The sequence below is a fragment of the Lycium barbarum genome, chromosome 12, assembly GCF_019175385.1.
Source record: "Lycium barbarum isolate Lr01 chromosome 12, ASM1917538v2, whole genome shotgun sequence".
Lineage (NCBI taxonomy): Eukaryota > Viridiplantae > Streptophyta > Magnoliopsida > Solanales > Solanaceae > Lycium > Lycium barbarum.
This window is the reverse complement of record NC_083348.1, coordinates 102039391-102057876: the sequence shown is the minus strand read 5'-3', so window position 1 is coordinate 102057876 and position 18486 is coordinate 102039391. Positions and strand designations below refer to the sequence as shown.

The following is an 18486-nucleotide window of genomic DNA, read 5'->3' as shown; positions in this document are numbered from 1 at the left end:
TACACATTAAAATTAATCGAATTAAAATTGAAAGTATCAACTGATGCTTAAATATTGCTATTGTTTTATCTCAAAGAGAGAAAAATAGTTTCCTTTTAAACAAGTCTTCTCTTTTAAAAAATATTAATAAATTTGCCGATTTTGTATTCGTAGCAAACATTAATATAATAAAGTTTTAGATACGGAGCAGAAACTACAATGTTATATTAATCGTGTTTTGAACATAATATATATATATATATATATATATATATATATATGTAATCACTATTTAAAGACAATTACATACATATAAATGTATTATAATCTAAAGTGTTGGGCCCGTGAGCACGGGAAACACCGTCTAGTTAGCATAGAAATGCCAGTGTCCAAGGAAGAAAAAGTACATACATATAGCACCTACCTACAAAGTCTTTTAACGATAAAAAATTCTGAAATGTCAAAATTACCCCTCACCGACTAGCAGGAATGACGACCTTCAGCAGCTCTTTGAAAAATGACACATGGTAGGTAAATTACACAATCAAGTAGTACATGGCTTCTCAATATGAAAAGCTAGAAAGGGACAACAACCTAATAACATGGTGTCACGTTCCATACCTAGTGAATTACGCTTCCATTTTAGAAAAAAGGGGGATGCAATTTCGAAAAAAAATAAAATAATACGGATTGTCCCAACTTCCACGCAGAGAATTCCCTTTAATTTGCCTTTGCTAAAAGAAAGAAAACTGAAGCTCTACATAACTTGAAAGAATTAGTCATGAACATAAGTGCTGTGGCGGTGACACGTCCCTCATGTTCACATCATCGTGTAAATGGCTTAATGCAGCAAGGCAGAATTAGGAGGGGCATTCAGAGAAATGGAGTGTTATTTTCATCAAAGCGGCAATTGCATGAATCTGAAACAAGCCGGCAAAAATATCCCATTTTTACCATTAAGGCTCAGCAGACTTACGATTCACAAATCACCATTCTAGCCGATATGCCTCTCTTTGAATCCCCTCATGTACGCACTCTCTTCTCTATCACGTGTTCTTTTATTGGTATGGCTTGTGTGCTGGTCGAATATTCTAGAATCTAGAGTCAGGGAGTGCTGAATGATCAATATATACTACCGTCTGTTTCACATGTAGCTATTATTTTTTCTTTTACTTCTGCATATATAATTTGAGTCGGAAGCAACGGGACTTAATTTACTCTAGATCCGCCTGTGTTTCTGCATGTGGCAATACCATTAATTAAAGCTGATAGATATGTTGTAGTTAGGGGTGTCAAATGGGCAGAGGTAATCAATGGATTGTGCTATAATATTGGTTCAAAATTTACTTGGGCGGTACGGATTGGGTGGGCTATATCTTTTGGGCCATTGACACCCTAGTTGTAGTAAAGCAATACTAGGTGGTATTACGCACCTGAATATATTAGGTGGCTGCAGGCTTCTTTCGACAGGTACATGGAGGACAAACCAAGAGTTTTCAAAGTTATTTTCCCAGAGAACAGAGGAATTCAACGTCTGAACGAGGTCATTAGCTACTACTTACTCTTCTTTTTTTTTTTTTTTGCATGTACATGATAGATCTGTCTTTCTTGTGATCGACCTTTGTATTTGGACATGACATATAGAATGTGAGTATTCTTTAATGTGAATAACAGTTGTTTCTGCCAATTATCCAAACATGAGGGGGGCGTTCGGGCTATCGGATTACATATAAAATTTTCGGTTTGGATATTCAGTTTTCGGATTGAAAAAATTACAATCCAAGTCCAATCCAAATAAGTTCGGATTGATTGGATATTTTAATTTTGGTTTCGAATTATTCTGTCTGGATATTTCGGATTTGACTCTTGAGACTTGATGCAAATTTATTAGGAACGAAATTCATGTATTAGTTCCACAAGGTAAATCTAAATCTTAATTGCTCAGTGAAAAAAGCCTTCCTGTTCAAATTAGTATTAACAAATTCAAGTCATGTCCAACATCTTAAATTCATACCAAATAAAAGCATTATGGAAAAGTGAAAATGAACAAAATAAAATCTAAGTAGTCATCTGGAAAAATAACAAAGAACTCTGCCGTTGATGACACTGACGTGAGACTTTTGAGACTTAAGAAGTAAGAAAACCTTATATTATATTTGATTTAGTTGAGAATTGTTTATTGGACTTAATATTTTAATGGGTAGGGCCTAGGTACTAATCTATTAGACCTTTAGAAAATAAATTTATTAATACTGGACACATATGATATAGGTAGGGCTAAATATAAGATATAAAAAATTTGAATTTTCGGATATCCAAAAATCCGTAGTACTAAATCCATATCTAATCCGAAATTCATAAATTTTAAAAATAAAATTTAAAGTCCAATCCATAATCTAAATATTTAAAAAGTTCGGATTTCGGGTTGGCCCAAATTGTGCCCACCCTTAATTACATGAGTAACTATATATGTATATATATATATATTTTTTTTTTTTAATGTTTAAAAGTATTTTTCTACTCTTATCGTTTATCAGATACTTTTCAATCAACTAATTAAATCAAGCGAGCTTTTTATATCAATACAAGTTTTCTTTGGCTCTCTGTAATTAAATCGCCGTATTAATGAAGCACTAGATGGTGCAGGAAGAATGGAGAATCCGAATGGAACCGATAGCCTTCTTGTTCCTCACAGCGTGGCCAGTTGTTAACATGAGACTTAGATGCAAAACAAAAGGAAAAGAATACCCGTCTGGCGTTCCCTCCCATACCTCTATGGTTCTTGAGCTCAAAATTGTAATTACATATATACTTCAAATTGTCGATTTTTTTATGATCAAGTACCACTATTAATTAACCAACTAATAAAGGATTCATTCCAAGATAAATTCAATTTAACTTGTGGTTTGCTGCAAATTATAATGCAGACAAAATGGGATCTAGAAGGGCTAACAGAGGGGAGAAATAAGCCATCAGAATTCAGGCTTACTATGGAGGGAGTACTTTACCCTGATAGAAAAGGAACAAGAAGCAGAATCAAAGGTCATTTCAATATGAGCCTTAGCTTCGCTCCACCTCCCATGCTTGCTTTGATCCCTCCACATGTTCACCGGGATGTCACACAGTCGGTTAGAATTTGCCACTTATACATGATAATTAATCCATTTCATTTTATATGATATACAAATTAACTGTATATGGAGTTCAAGGAAGGAAAAAGACTTTTGCGATATACCAAAAACTACATTTAAAACTTGTTATCTTAAATATGTCTTGATATTTCATTTAGCAGAATATCTTTCTAACATTGGCTTTTTTATGCTAACAGGTCATGAAGAATATAGCGGAGAGCATGGAGCATAATGTAAGAAATAATTTGCTCGCGGATTACGCAAAATTCAAGAAGGAAAGCCCCAAAAATTTGTCTCCACCATAAATAAGATTTTTCATCTCAGAAAAATAAGAGAAACGAGAAAACCTTTTCTTTTGTTTTCCTATTGAATAACTCTGGTCCATCAAGTGTGAGTTTTCCTTTGCGTGGCCTTTAGTATCTGGTCAACTAATCAAACTAACAATGAACATTATTGGTGTGTATACTCCTTTGTTACTAGTAATCTCGTGCACGCAAAGGGAAACAAGCACAATTGTCTCCCTCATTTTTTTTGTCTTCTTCAGGAATTTGTTTCGTGAATAATTTTAAGGGGCAGGGAACATATAGAATAAAAAAATAAGGCTACTACTACTAATAATAAAGTGTCTTTACCAGTCAATTGGTCGGTGACTGATCATTTGACACTCATTAACGGTTCTCAATATTAGGGGTGTCAAAAAAATATGAAAAATCGATCGAACCTAATCATATCGAATCGTTTATAGTGTTTTTTCAATAAAATCGTGGATTTTTATTTAAGCTTATAACCTTCCCGAATAATTAGGGTGGTCTTTTTAATTTATACAAAAAATCGAAAAATTTCCGAACCGAATCGAATAGCCTTACAGGTATGAAATACATTTTATATATTACAAATATGTTAAATGAATATATAAAATATATTTTATAAGTTCCGTTTCAAACATAAAAAATAATTTTGGCCACTAAATTTTGATCCTTTAGTTGATTGGATTTAGTTTCAAAAGGATACCTCATATACATAGTCATACGGTCATAGATTTTGATGATTTAAGTAGGCATTTTTTGTTATAGCTAGCACTAACAGAAGTTTACCTCCATCTTGGTCTCCTCTACTATGTTGCTTGATGTATATGTATCAAATTCAAGTTGTGGTTTTTGTGACCTACAAGCTAATGTTTGTTTTAGCTCAATTCAACATTGTTGTCTTTGGCAAGTTATTCTTTTCCCTGGTCAATCAGTGACGATTCACGTCGCGATGATGTCATCGTTGTTGTCTTGCTACTTGATATAACACATTTCAGTTTAATTACTTTGTGTAGTTTTTTTTAATAGCTTTTACATTAAATTTTTATAAGAAAAAAATAGAAGCTTTATTTGATGGTGTACTACAAATAAGTTTGTGGACGTCTGTATCGTTAAATTTTAATGGTGGTGTATTTTTAGGTGACACTTTAAAACTAAAATAACCGAAAATTAACTGAACAGTATCGATACCGAAGAAAAACCGAGATGATGGGACGGTCTCGAAAAGTCTAATTTTGGTTATACAAAATAAAATAACCGAAAAATTGGGATGATATAATTTTTTAAAAATACCGAACCGTGCCATTAACACCCCTAAACTACTCAATATGTATCAACTAATTTACTAACGGGGAAAAGAAAAAGTGACGTGGAGATGCGGGGGATCGAACCCCGTGCCTCTCGCATGCAAAGCGAGCGCTCTACCATTTGAGCTACATCCCCTTTTGCTTCTACTTAGATAAACATTACCTAAATTGTATGCAGTTGCAAATACAATTCAGCCCATATATTGATTTAAAAAAGCTAACATGCTGGTAAATCACGTCAATTTATTTCATTACTACAAAAACAAAAAAGTTTCTTTATATTTGAGTACCGGAAACCTCCATTTTCAAAGCTATCACCGCATCTCCACTATCCTTTTCTTTAATTGCGTTAAAGCTACTAAACTATTTTTTGTAATAAAAAAAATCAATCAATTTTATATAAAAATCACGAAATCACTAAATTGTTTGAAAAATTTACTTAAGTTGCCTGAGAATCACAAAAAGTCATTAAGAGAATATAAACGAAACATTTTTAGATGATACTTTAGTAAAATTGGATGACATTTTGATTATAAAACAAAATTGTTTAGTGACTTATCGTGATTTTTAAGCAATAACAAATAATTTTTAGGCATTATGCAAAAGTTGGTGAGATCATCACAATGTGAAGTTATCAATTAAGAGGATTAACTCGTTATTATAAATTTATTACAAGCTCAAAATTGTAAAAAAATTCCATTCTCTTCTAGTATTCTCATAAAAATTAGCTGAGCGTATAGTCGTACCGAAATCATTAACGGTTGTTGCAATACCAAATTGAGTCGAATCGAACCGAACTGAGTTTGAACTTAACCCAAAAGAGTTTTGCTACATTATAACAAGTCTGAACTAAGTGAAGTCGAATCTCAGTGGGCTCTTTAACAACTTGTTTTTGCATATATAGAAATTGTACAACGAACTAATTGATTACAAAAAGAAAATATTTAATACATAGTTTAAATTGAGAAATAAATTCAACCAATACTTTATATTAAAAGATTATAAGAAAAAATGTGATTAAAAGTTTAGGTATATCTATAAAGAAGTACAAAAGTACTAACTTATTATGGTTATTATTATGACAAAAGTATCATGATTAAACTAATCTATTAACAATTGCGATAATTACTAATTTAGTTATTACTACATGAATTCAAGCGTTAACTTTTGTAAAACGTAATAATTGCACGATTCAACTCAGTCAGAATTCAAGTTTGATTTCGATTGAGTTTAACCGACTCAAGCCAATCTTTAATTTAAAATCATTAAATCAAGCTAAAATACATTGTGTTTAGTCGAACTTCGCCTACTTACTTTAATATCAGGATCTACTTAAAAAGAAAACAAATACACTCATAAAATTAAGGTAGTTGAATGAATCTATGCCTATTCGACTTGAACGAATTGCTAATGATCAAATTTTACCTTATTAATCCTAGTGAGAAGGAAGCCATTGAGGAAGAATCTTTATACGAACTCGAGGACTTGAATTATCTCTTTGGTGGCTCACAAGAAATCGGTTTGCACATTCACAAAGACTTAATTTTATGTAATTTCCATTCATCGGTGTGCTATCCGGAACAAACCTTTCTCTCAACAAACTGATTCATGTTCTTGAGGGAGCAATATAATGTCCTTCCCTTAACAAGTATGCAAAAGGCACATAATATTAGTAACACTTTATATATTTAAAAATTCCATATATACTGAGTAAGTAATATAATATTCTATAAAGTATAAAAAAAAAAAAAAAAAAAATTCATATTGATTCTAAGCTTTATAATATAAAAGGAAAAACCTATTTGTTGTGTACTTAGAAGCAGATCAGAAAGTGAATAAGGCTGAGAAGAGTGAGTCATCATCGTACCCATCATATCATCTGTCTCCGCCGTCTACCGTCGAACATAGGTATCTTGATTTCTTTACTTTTTTCATTTTCCCTTTTATTGTTATCACATATTAATGCCTCAGATTCTTTATCCATCGGTATTAAATATTAGTAATTTGTAATAACACGCTGTTAGAACCGACTATTTTTTGCTGCACTAGTGCCTTTTTTTTGGTTCTTGGCTTTTATGTTCTATGCTCACTACTTCAATTTGGTTTATTTTTTCAATTGGGGTTTTTTTATTAATTGATTTTGGCCTGCCTGTGTTTTTTGGGTGTTAAAAAGACGATTTTTCTAATGGCATAACGTATAAACTGGGTAAACCCTATAGCTCAAGTCTAGGTTTCTTGTTGCATTAAGTTGTTCTTTTCTATTAACCCTAAAAGTTGCATTCTTTTTTCTATTTTTTGGGTGGGTGGGGTGGGGGGGGGGGGTGTTATGTTGATTTCTAAGTTTATCTAACATGGAATGTGAACTATGCATACAATGAAGCCTCAATCTTAAACTAGTTCTAGGGTTGGTTATGTGAATCTTTTATATGAATTGCATTCTATTTGGACTTGGACTATGCTGTTACAATTTTTTCAGCTTCTAAATTAGGCAGAAGGTTGTGAAACATCAATTGTCAAACTACCAAATTGGAAGAGAGAGGCTAGGTCATGAAAACTAGGATGTCAAGCTCTAAAAATTTGGTCTTTCTCCATATTGCGTCTACGTTCTTGTAATCTAGATGACGTGAGTGTTTGATTGATCTTGTCCAGATTAGGCGTATAACAAGTTCGACTGTCAATCTTTACTTATTCCCAAGCTCGTTAAGCTATTCATTAGCGAGCTTTAATATTCTTTATTTTCATATGATACTTGGATGTTGGTTTTGTTGTGAAGTGATACTCACGTACGTGAAGAAGCTTTACAGTTCTCCAAACATAGCTCATTTATCTTATTTTGCTCGACATTATCTTGTAATTCCACATAATGGGGGTTATAGCTTTAAACTGCGCTTTTTGGAATTCTTGAATTTTGTCTCCTTCTACCGGGCTGCTGCCTGCATCCAATCAGGGGGTTACTTGGTCGGATTTGATAGGAATATTGCGAGTCCTCCTTTCGCTATTCTCTTCCAATAAAAAGAATCACAAGAGGTTAAGCAATGAAGACACATTGACTTTCTTGATTTTATTTCAGCAATTATGAAGCGGAAGAGGCAAAGGCAATCTAAAAAAACAGATTTGAAGCCATCTAAAATAACGGATTTGAACTCTGATGTGTTGAAACACGTTATGTATCATGTTGCCGTATCACCTGATGGAGCTGGAAATCTTGCCCGGACTTTATCAGTGTAAATATTCAATCCCGAAATCTTTTTCTTGTTTTTGTAGGTTTCTTTATTCTAGATAACTGATGGCATTGTCGTCATTTACCTTGAGTCAGTGTTATTAAAAGCGCTCGCTTCAGCTCTTAAAGCGAGGCGACAGGTCAGCGCTTTTGTTCTCTGAAGAAAGAACGAGATCAGAAAAGCGCTTGCTTCAGCAGAAGGAGCGAGGCGACCTTTTGCGAAAAAAGATTTTTGGAAATTTAGTTGAAATAAGGGTTAATTTCTATGTTACTCGGACTCTTCAAAAATATAGACGGGTGCGTGTTGGATCCTCCAAAAGTAGTGTATTTTTGGAGGATCCGACACGGGTGCGGCAACATTTTTAGAGAGTCCGAGCAACTTAGGTTAATTTTAGGTCTAATTTTAAAACAATTGCATCAAACTTACGCATCTTCTTTGCTGCTTTTCTTCTCCTTCATTTCTAGGGTTTCAAGGTAATTGAAATAAGGGTTAATTTTAGGTCTAATTTTAAAACAATTGCAACAAACTTACGCATCTTCTTTGCTGCTTTTCTTCTCCTTCATTTCTAGGGTTTCAAGGTAAGTTCTTCTCTTCTTCTTCTTCTTCTTCTTCTTCTTCTTCTTCTTCTTCTTCTTCTTCTTCTTCTTCTTCTCTTCTTCTCTTTTCCTCTTTTTCTGATCTTTTTCTCTTCTTCTTTTCTCGTCTGTTTTCCATTCCTTTTCTCTTCTTCTCTTCTCCTCTTTTTTCGATTTTCTTCTCTTCTTCTCATCGCCTCTTTTTTGTTTCGATTTCCTTTTAAATTTAAGAATATAAAGATTTGCTTAGTATGTTATATCTATTGAGTTCTTGGTTATTTATCTATGCAAGTTTTATATTTTTTATTTTTGTATTAAATTGTGCTTCAGTTGAAACAAGCGCGCGCTTCGCTTCTCGCTTCGGTGAAGCGAGCCCTAGTTGCTTTTTTCCGCCTCTTGCTTTCCAAAACACTTCAGTGCTATGTCTTCTCCAATTCTTTTGATGTGATTAACTACTCTTGCTGCGATTAACCTGCCTAGTATGACCCAACATGTGTCCTATGGGTGTTTATGATTCTCCCTTTTTACAACATCGAATGAGGTCTAGCAAAGGTGTCTGCATATATCTGGTGGTTATCTTGCAGATTATGTTGCTTCTGATCCTGATTTCCTCATCACAGCTGCAGAATGTTCAAGGAACTTTCTGATGATTCTGACATCTTAAAAGCCGTGGAATTTGATAAGGTTAAGCTTTCTGGTATTCATGAATCATTCTGGCAACCTTCTGGGATGTTATGTAGGTGCTTACAGACAGGAAATCCAACTGCTTTCAATGCAATAAGAAAGGTACAGAATTGCTATTTTGGGTATATCAGCAAATTCTATCAGAAAGCCTTTAGTAGCCTCAGGTTACTTTCTTTTACATGGTTGCATTTCTGCTTGGGTTATTGCTAAAAATGCCGGTAGTGCAGAATGCAGAAATATTGAATGCTTCTTATCAGATTCTGAAGACGGACATGTTCCGCGGAAAGATGGTATAGATCTTAATTTCTGCTTGTTGACGACATTTACACCAGCCACCCATATATAACCTATTTGGCCAAGCTTCGAAAATCAGCTTATTTTGAGAAGTGTTTTTTTCAAAAGTGCTTTTCAACAAAGGTACTTTTGGTGAGAAGCAGTTTGTGTTTAGCGAGGTAGTTTGCAAACTAATTTGAACAACAATTAGTGTTTGGCCAAGCTTTTAAAAAGTGCTTCTAAGTGTATTTTCTCAAAAACGCTTTTCAGAAAAGTACTTTTGGAGAGAAGCTACTTTTTTCGGCTTCTACTCAAAAGTACTTTTTCTTCTCCTAAAAGCTTGGCCGAACACATCAACTTCAAAAAAAAAAAAATACTATAATTAAGAAAAACACTTTTGGCCTTGGAGAAGCTTAGCCAAACAGGCTATTAGTCTTTTTTTTGATTTAGGCTGACAATAATGCTGACCTGCAGATTCTTATGGCAAGAAGCAGAGCTCTTGAAATTGCAAATACCAGGGCAAGAAAGAAGGCTCTTGAAGATGCTATAGATGTTGGTATTTTAACTTATAAATAATGTTACATTCAATCTATTGACCGACATCACCTGCTAATCGCCCTGCATGAAACTTGTGGTTTAATGCATGTACACCCAGAGATGCACAAGCACTTTTGATGCTGTTGATGTTCAAATCGAAAAAATTGAGCAGTTTTTAGAGATGTTGATGGCTGTACTCAGAGTAATGAGAGGAGGTGAGATTGCTCAATGAGGTTGAGCTGTTGCAGGGCTTTTTGATGGTGCATGAGTTAAACATCTACAAAGACAAGCACTCGACAAAATCCAAATTCAGCATTTGAGCCTTTCACTATATGTCGTGGAGCTTGCTGAGTGGTTAAAATCCCCTTGTCGTCATCGTCAGTGAAATGGCAACAGTTATATCAAACATAATTATCACTCCAAACTTTGCCAAATTTTGGTGCTCTCTGTGTATCTGAGTCATCTGCCCTTTTTTTTTTTTTTTTTTTTTTTTTTTTTTCTTTTTACATTTTGTGGTGTCGACTGAAATATCCTAGTTATGAGGATGTAAATCCATTTGAAATTGGAGTTCTATTTTAGCTTTGTTGTGCTAAATGGATGCTAAAGCCTATAATGTGATGGCAAGAAGACCTATACCTTAAGACTTTTAGTTAGAATGTGGAGTTCACATACCTCCTTCTCCTTCTATTGGCCCTTTGTGTTTAGACATTGTTTAGCTGCTTAGGGGTGTCCTCTCTTCCCTAACGTCTGTATAGAGTCCCGTGTCGTTCCTTTTTAATGTTAAATGCAGATTATTTTCTCGTTTTAAATGCAGAATCATTGTGCTAAGTACATTTTCAAGAACAGAGATGCATGAAGTGGCTAGGTTGTATTGTGGCTCTCTAGATGAACTTACTCCATTAAGGTAAGCAAAACTGGGTGTTGAAAGGAAATACAAACTCCGTTATAGTGCCCAAAAAAAGCTTCTAAATGAACCTTGATTTCCACTACTTATATAACCAGATCGATCTATTTTTAAAATAGCAACAAAATAAGAACGTAATTTGCCAAAATTAATACTTTTAACGTCAAAATCACATGCATACTGTGCAAATTCTTGCTAGTTAAGCATATTAGACAGCAAAAAAACTTGATGAACCTGGCACCACACACTTTTAAGTCTCGAGTAATATTTAAGGTCGTAGACTCGGTGCTATATAAGATGAGGGAAGCTGCAATCTTTGATAACGTATCAATGATCGCTTCTGTAGGGTCTCATCTTCTTCCGACCAAAATAAGACTAGTCTTGATATTACTTTGTATATGCTGTATTTTGTATCCATCTTTTCAGTAGAATTTCGCACTAAACAATTTAAGAAAAGATACCTTGCGCACAAAACAATATCAGCAATCTATATCTTACAATTGAACCATATAGTTTTCAAGAAACCCTATGTATCAACTGACCGTATCATACTATCAAATATCAATCACTACTTTGTAGTATAGCCAATATTGCACAGCCAAAATGGTAACTAAGTTATCAAACTTAAAGTGCAGTGATCGCAACAGAAGCACAAAAATTGCCCAAGGCAACCCCCTCCCTAATCTTCCCTCAAAAGCCAACAAGGCTCTTTTAACAGTAAAGCACCATATAACATTCAGAATGGAGATATCACAACTTGTAAACCAGAGGAAACCAGAAACCAGCTTTGCTCCAGCAGGCTGCGGCTTGTGCTTCAATGAACGTGTTTCGCCTAACGCCTGACACGTTCTCAGCTGCACAATATGTCTTCTCACCATGCTAATTGCAGTGCTGATAAAGAATGTCAGTTTCACCAAATGAAAGTGTTGTCAACAACATGAATCTTCAATATGTGCTTTAACTAGGTGAGACTAGAACATTTCCCTCTGAGAGAGGGCTACATCCAGCTTGGACGTGCTGTTTTTGCAACTGCTCCAATTCACTAGAAGGGAAAACTTCGGATTGAAGGGATGGGCATATTTTGTGCACATGCAACCACGTTAGCTGCCAGAAACTGTCCCCTCCTACAGGATCACTTGGTACCAGAATTCCACTAGTTTTCATGACAAGTAGAGTGTTCTTGAGAAGTTCAGGGACGAGTTCTGGGATCTTCTCACTCCTTCTACCTTTGAATTTCATCTTCATGCATCTTTCAGTATGATCCAATAACCCTAACCAAAGTTTGCAAAAGGATGCCAACTGTAAGAGATGCTGCAGTGACTGTAGAAACACTTTGAACATGAGCTTCAGAGACAGAAAAATTGCTCCTTCTATGCTCCTGTAATCCTTAATAGAACCTTGTGGTGCAAGTTCCAGAAATTCATCCAGCATGGTAAAGATAATCTGATCAAAACACTGCAACCACAGATCAGTTGAAATGTGAATCCCCTCAACTCCTGTCAAGCACCTCTGTAACATCAAGATGGCATGACCACGCACCTCTTCTCTTGAATCCAAACAAAATTTTCTGAGTCCCTGTACCAGCCTCAACCACATCTCAGTTATATCCTGAGACATTTTTATAGCAGCCTCTTCACCCAGAGCATCCTTTGTCTTGTGAGACCATCTAACAAGACAAACAAGTGACCCAGCCATCAGGTCCAAGGATCTCAGAGCTTGATCAACATTTCCAATGCGGGAGTCAGCAAAGTGGCTGGCCGCATTTAAACAAAGGATGTAATTCGCAGGCAATAGGTGGGACCCATCAGCCATGATGAATGACAGTGTTTCAAATCCTGCTTCGGAAGCTTCTGGATGCCGAGCTGTAATAGAAAGCAGAGATATAATTGTCCGCCAGCCCATGTGAGATCGTATCTGCATAGCATTTGCTTTGACAAGGTGCATCACCTCCTGGGTTATCTGTTCAAGAAAAGCATCGGCGACTCTTGCATCGAGCTTTAAGACGAGCTGCAGTGACTTGAGAAGCTCATCTGTGAGATTTTCCTTGTAAGGAAGCAACCTTTGGCAGATGCGAAGCAGACCAAAAACAGCCTTCTCTACTAAAGTACAAGGCATTGTTGTTGATTGGACAACACTTGCTATGTGCTCGTAAACAACCTGCCATAGAAGCATTATCCTATCCCGGTTGTTTATTGTGATTGCAATCAGCAACTCTAGACAGAATACTGCAGTCTCTTCATCTTCTAGAGAGATATTTCCCTTATGAGGTCGGCCCGCAGCCATCACAAGGGCCCGAACAAGCTGTGAAAGGGACTCTGCTTGCAAAAACTTACTCTCAGCAAAGATATTATCAATGTGACAATTCTGAATAGTCTGAAGTGTCTGCTGACGGGCGGCAAGCTGTTTTTCATTTGGCTGAGGCGCAGGTTCTTCTGCATCAAGATATAACAGTTGGCTAAACCGGCCCATTAAGCCAGATGATTTCCTTGATGGAGCCAATGAAGGCACATGAGGTGCTGATGGGGAAACTGCAGCAGGTTTGCTTTTGTCGGCACCAGAAGTAGACTCCACGTCATCAGCAGCATCACTAAAAAGACGGGTAGGAAGAAGGCCAAATTTATGCAAGCTCAAAATGCAGTCCACGATGTTTTTCCAACCAGAACGAATATGGTCCCCATACTTGTTTGCTATTGTGAAGACAGCTAAAGTGGCCAATCTAGCCTTATTATCTTGGGCAAATGTAACAATAAATTCATCAGTATATGATGGAAGCAAAAGAGTTGTGAACTTGCAAAGAGATACTACTAAATCATCCAATACATCATCAAAGCTGTAGGAGGCTGAAATTTTGGCAATGGCAAGAAATCCATCAATGCATGTTTGCCAGACATCTTCCTGCTCCCCATGATCAAGAACAACTGAGATGGAAGCAATTGTCTGACCAGACAGCACAGAAAACATATCATAATCAAGATAAGTTCCATGATCACAGATAATAAACGGGGAAGTTTGCTTCGATTTGTGGACTAGACCAATCCAATGGCTTGGTGCCAGCAGTGGGGTGTCAGCAACTCGATCTGAGGAAATCCGGATCTCATTCTCACAGATGGAATGGAAAAGCTCAGACAAAAATTCTCGAGGGAGGTCATTTCCTCCATTTATTCTCCGGTTGTTGCGGATGAAATCTTCCTCCGTCATCTTCTTCTTGACCTGTGTATTGTGTTGATCCGTGTTCAGCATGATAAGTGAATATGATAACACGAGTGCAGCATCTTTGTTAACCAGAACGTCAGGTGACTGCTCATAATATCTTTCAGAGAACGCTTCAAGCACCCTGTGTATTTTCTGTGATTCTCCAGGCAATCTGAACGTCTCCAAAAAGATTCGCAAGGCAGTGTCCAGGTTCATATCCCGAAAATCAAATGTCCTTGCAAATTCATGAAGCACTTGAATATAGAACTCTTCATGACTTCCCAAGAAATCCCCAACAAGATTCTTATCCAAGCCATTTGTAAATCTAAAGAAACATGCTACACTGTTTGGGTCAAGTTTATCAGGTAACAGATGCACTGCTTGGAGAAATTCCATACCCTTCTTTGGATCACGGTTAAAGTGATCAACTCCAACCAACAACTTTTTCTTTATTTGCTTCATCTTATGGACAAAAGGAACCCACTGATCAGGATCGTTGTAGTCCTTGCACATTTCTATCCAAAATGGTCTATATTCATCGAGATTAAATGAACCTTGATCTGAAATTAATGAATCCTGGCCTATTCTCTCGGCCATACCTTGAATCATAGCAATTAGACCTTCCAGGGCGAGAGTATTTAGAGCTGAAACTGGGCTGTTAACTGGAAAGGTGCTTTTTGATAACAGGTTGGCAAGTTCTTCAAAAATATTGCTGCAGGATATGTCACAATCATAATTTGCATACATTTCTACCACGAACATATGCTGTCTGCAAAAGTCAACAAGTGTTTCCATGGCAACCTCCTGAAGTTGATAAGATGCTCCATGCTTGCTCTGGGCAATCCTCAGTAAAACACCAGAGAAAAAGGCTTCAAGCTGTAGCTTTAACTTAGAACGCATATGATGATACAAATTCAGAACAATGCTACAAACTGTCGAAAGAATTAAAGGACTCATTGACAAGCCAAAACGCATCAGATTGTGGAACAATTCCTCCTGTATCAGAGCCAATAACTCGGGATGATTTCCAAAAGAAGCACCACCTAGTTCTATGGCTGAATTAATTAAACCCAGAGCAAATAGTGGGACGTCTTCTTCATACGCTATAGGGTTGGATCTTGAACTGATTTCAATGGACTCCATCACATTCAGAAGAGAACATAGGAAATGAAATATCTCCACCATGCAGGGGACCCCATAAGGATCCATCATTGAGTTTTCTCCATTACAAGCGATATCCCTTTTTCTAGTTTTCTCATCTGTTGTTTCATCCCCTACGCCCACCAAAGTTACTGAGGTTACATTTGAAGTAATAGCAGCAGATGGCGAGTTGCCCGTGGATTCTACACTAACACATCCATTGTCGTCTTGTTTCTTGCCAGCCTGCAAGAAAGTTAATGGCTTTATGAATATACAAGAAGGTGATACTAGTATTCAAGTTTTAAGAACTTAAAAGACCAAATATCTAATACTCAATCAGCTCTAGGATGACATACTTAAGGGTTCAAAAAAATTACCAAAAGACACAACATCCAAGTCCTCGACATGGTTAGTAAACTGTTAAATGTCTAAAATGCATCACATGAGACCCAGTTCAAAGACTTCTCTGAGAAGCAGCTAAACTTGTCAGCTTGGCTTAGGTCTAAATTAGCGTACAGGCTGAATTGTAAACCATTAGTGTGCAAGCTCCAGACATAGGAGAGTGAGCTAATATGCAGGAAATTCACAAGACTCAAAGTGTAAACTGTTCTAAGCTCAAGTTATAGAGCCCGATTTACGGCAATTGCATTGGATTTTAAAGAATAATCTTTATTCTTTAGCATCTCCGGGTTTGGATTCTGCAACTTCTTATTACATAAGGTTTGTATGACAATTGGTCAACAATTACTTAATTCCGTTTACATAATAGCTGGTTATTTGCTAGAACGTCTTTACCCTGTACACTATCCTCTGAAAGAAACTGATGTAGTAAAAAGTTCTAAGTAAATGCATAAAATTTAAAGAAAACAAGTCCCCATATGTGAAGTGAATGTCCTATCTCCAAGTAACCAATACAGAGGATCTGAGAATAAGAGAATCTCAATTACCTCTGGGCCAGAACGCACACTGCTTTCAATGTCAGGCAGGTGAAAGAAGATACATCTAACCAATTCATGCATCGTGTGGCGTGCGATTCTCTGCAACAGTTCACTTTTAGCACTTGCTTGATGAACCAATCTGAAGCAAGTGTTTACTATGTTGCATACATGATGGTTGGTCAAATTCTTTGATGCCTTACTTTTCATACAAGCCAGTAGAATTTGAAGTATCTTCATCAGCACCACTTCCTCAGAGGCAGGATCAGTCACTTCAAAGCGGCAGCTTGTCACGGCGTCAACTATCTGATGCAAAGCTTTGTCCACATTCATGTTAGCTGATTCAATTATTCCTAGAGTCAAGAACTTGTAAACAGATGACAATGCAACACCAGTTATTGGTGCACCAGTCTCATCAGATTGAATCACATCCAAGAAGGGCTGAAGGTATAGAAGTGGATCAACACGGTTCCACTCGTGTCGCCATGAGAATATCTTTTTCCTTAATTCCTTGAAAGATTGGATGAGAGAATACTCTAGTTGATCATCTTCAGCAGCATAACGAAATCCCCACCTAACATTTCTCCTCATCACGGCTAAAACAGCACCAATTTCTGAATTTACCATACATTCTAAGGCACCTATAGAAGGCTTTATAGTATAACCGTTGGGTTCTGAAATTGGAGTATTGACTTCACTCTGCTGATTAAGGCACCCCATCGTAATTTAGCTTTTGATTCAGTTCCCTTCAATTGGAAAAGAATGAAAACACTACAGCATGAATCAAGCAGCTGCTTGGTCAACCGTTCCCCTGAGCAAATATAAGTTGTTTGATGTGGTTACAGTCAACAATTTTAAGTAGATAGAGATAAGTAAAACAATGAAGTGAGATAGCAAAGAATGAAACACTTAAAGGTCAAAAAACCTGACAGATTCATAGCAGAACTATATGATCACCAATATCACAACATCAAGAAAAAACTTTAGAAAGAGAGTCAATTTGTCATAGAAGATGGGGAAAGTAACAGGACCATATACACAGATATATCCAGTAAATAGAGATACATTACTGTTTAATCACACCACGCAGTTGGATGTTTAAACAGCAAACGAAAAATTCTTTCCGCTTGCCACGCAGTAAGGAAATTCTTATTTATCCAAAGCACAGCACTTCAAAACCATATGCAGAACAGCTATGGAAGCTATGCAAATAAAATTTTGAAGCTAATGCATACTCGTCAAGTATCCTTCAACTATTCCTAGTTCTCCACTTGCGAGTGCTCAAAATCAAGCCTTTCTTCTTTGACTCTTTCAACATTCAAATAAACCAACTTAAAAGCTTAATAAGAGCACAACCACAAAGCACTAGGTTAAGTCCCTTTTAATTGACCATTCTGCTAGGCAATTACGTTGGACTTTTTCAAGCAAGAAATTTGCAAACCATCATCCTAACTATAGAACATCGTATCCAGAGAATTTCTAAGAAACATAAACACTAAGCTTTGCCTTGAGCATTTTTGGAATCAACAGAACACAACCAATATTGATTTCAACCCAACCCCCTTGAAAATAAAAGAAAGAGGAAAAGACCCAAAAAAAAAAATATATATATTATATTCAGCACCATCATGTTTAAAATTTCCCAATGATGCCACCAGCAGTTTAACCTTTTTGCACTACCACCCCCACCAAGATCTCAAAATGATACCTTTAGGGAATTCTAAAGAGCAGGAAATGCGCCATTCAAAAATGAGAAGTCAGATATAAGTAAGCGATCAAATCTTGAAATTGAAATTTGCAGATCTAAATGAATGGCCAGTCAGATCAAGCAAAAATGATAAGTGGATGTGAGCGTTGAGGTTAAAGAGTAAAGCAGATGGGAAATTGGGATACCTTATGTCGACGATGGCAGCCCCAAAATTGAGAGCTGTTCGTCGCAGGGAGTCCTTTTGTGTCTTTCTTTTGATTTTTGGAAGGGTCTCCTTTGTTAATCTCTATGCAACGGGTCGCTACTCGGACCCCCTTTTTTTTTTCCTTTTGCAAGTGTGAACAAGGCTAGAGCAGACAGGCAACTAATTACACGTGCTCTTTTATTACATTTCATTTTATGTGATATTTTTTAAAAGTTTACTAAATACATAAAACTAAACATAAAATAAAAGAAGATGTGAATGCATTCTTAGTATTCCGTAATTTTTCTAACCTGCGAGGAAGTGTTCTGCTTCTTTCCTCTTAATTTTTTTTTTTTTTTTGCTTTTCCTTAATTATCAAACTTAGTTGACTCGATTCTTTTTCTTGCCTAT

General features: G+C 36.3%; 3 protein-coding genes and 1 non-coding gene across 6 annotated transcripts; 2 read left to right on the top strand and 2 right to left on the bottom strand.

The window, feature by feature from the left end:
* Nucleotides 1-607: 607 nt before the first annotated feature.
* LOC132623856 (uncharacterized) lies at nucleotides 608-3635 on the top strand. 2 transcript variants are annotated; one of them, XM_060338664.1, is made up of 5 exons: nucleotides 608-1006; nucleotides 1436-1522; nucleotides 2626-2775; nucleotides 2907-3107; nucleotides 3308-3635. In XM_060338664.1, exons 1-5 carry the CDS (start codon nucleotides 761-763, stop codon nucleotides 3413-3415), a joined length of 792 nt encoding a protein of 263 aa, XP_060194647.1. In that variant the 5' UTR covers nucleotides 608-760; the 3' UTR covers nucleotides 3416-3635. The 2 variants fall into 2 exon arrangements, with proteins under 2 accessions (XP_060194647.1, XP_060194648.1); XM_060338665.1 differs by lacking the exon at nucleotides 2626-2775 and having other exon boundaries at nucleotides 609-1006.
* Nucleotides 3636-4785: 1150 nt separating this feature from the next.
* On the bottom strand, nucleotides 4786-4858 carry TRNAA-UGC (transfer RNA alanine (anticodon UGC)). The gene has a single exon. It is a non-coding gene; the product is annotated as a tRNA-Ala (tRNA).
* Nucleotides 4859-6252: 1394 nt separating this feature from the next.
* LOC132623196 (uncharacterized) lies at nucleotides 6253-10840 on the top strand. The gene is made up of 6 exons (XM_060337924.1): nucleotides 6253-6630; nucleotides 7793-7946; nucleotides 9139-9304; nucleotides 9430-9492; nucleotides 9950-10027; nucleotides 10131-10840. Exons 2-6 carry the CDS (start codon nucleotides 7798-7800, stop codon nucleotides 10242-10244), a joined length of 570 nt encoding a protein of 189 aa, XP_060193907.1. The 5' UTR covers nucleotides 6253-6630; nucleotides 7793-7797; the 3' UTR covers nucleotides 10245-10840.
* Nucleotides 10841-11362: 522 nt separating this feature from the next.
* Nucleotides 11363-18233, bottom strand: LOC132622838 (ARF guanine-nucleotide exchange factor GNOM-like). 2 transcript variants are annotated; one of them, XM_060337508.1, is made up of 3 exons: nucleotides 18077-18233; nucleotides 16196-16994; nucleotides 11363-15491 (listed from the first exon to the last, which is right to left on the bottom strand). In XM_060337508.1, the coding sequence occupies exons 2-3, from the start codon at nucleotides 16901-16903 to the stop codon at nucleotides 11874-11876; spliced, it is 4326 nt and encodes a 1441-aa protein (XP_060193491.1). In that variant the 5' UTR covers nucleotides 16904-16994; nucleotides 18077-18233; the 3' UTR covers nucleotides 11363-11873. The 2 variants fall into 2 exon arrangements, with proteins under 2 accessions (XP_060193491.1, XP_060193492.1); XM_060337509.1 differs by lacking the exon at nucleotides 18077-18233 and adding an exon at nucleotides 17892-18050.
* Between the last annotated feature and the right edge of the window lie 253 nt (nucleotides 18234-18486).

Excerpts from the sequence above, each read along its gene's own strand:
- LOC132623856 (XM_060338664.1), top strand. The coding sequence starts at position 761 with ATGAACATAAGTGCTGTGGCGGTGACACGTCCCTCATGTTCACATCAT. Across the intron at positions 1,523-2,625 it reads GAATTCAACGTCTGAACGAG|GAAGAATGGAGAATCCGAAT; the intron begins GTCATTAGCTAC and ends TAGATGGTGCAG. Across the intron at positions 3,108-3,307 it reads ACCGGGATGTCACACAGTCG|GTCATGAAGAATATAGCGGA; the intron begins GTTAGAATTTGC and ends TTATGCTAACAG.
- LOC132623196 (XM_060337924.1), top strand. The coding sequence starts at position 7,798 with ATGAAGCGGAAGAGGCAAAGGCAATCTAAAAAAACAGATTTGAAGCCA. Across the intron at positions 7,947-9,138 it reads CTTGCCCGGACTTTATCAGT|CTGCAGAATGTTCAAGGAAC; the intron begins GTAAATATTCAA and ends TCCTCATCACAG. Across the intron at positions 10,028-10,130 it reads CTCTTGAAGATGCTATAGAT|AGATGCACAAGCACTTTTGA; the intron begins GTTGGTATTTTA and ends ATGTACACCCAG.
- LOC132622838 (XM_060337508.1), bottom strand. The coding sequence starts at position 16,903 with ATGGGGTGCCTTAATCAGCAGAGTGAAGTCAATACTCCAATTTCAGAA. Across the intron at positions 15,492-16,195 it reads GTGTGCGTTCTGGCCCAGAG|GCTGGCAAGAAACAAGACGA; the intron begins GTAATTGAGATT and ends ACTTTCTTGCAG.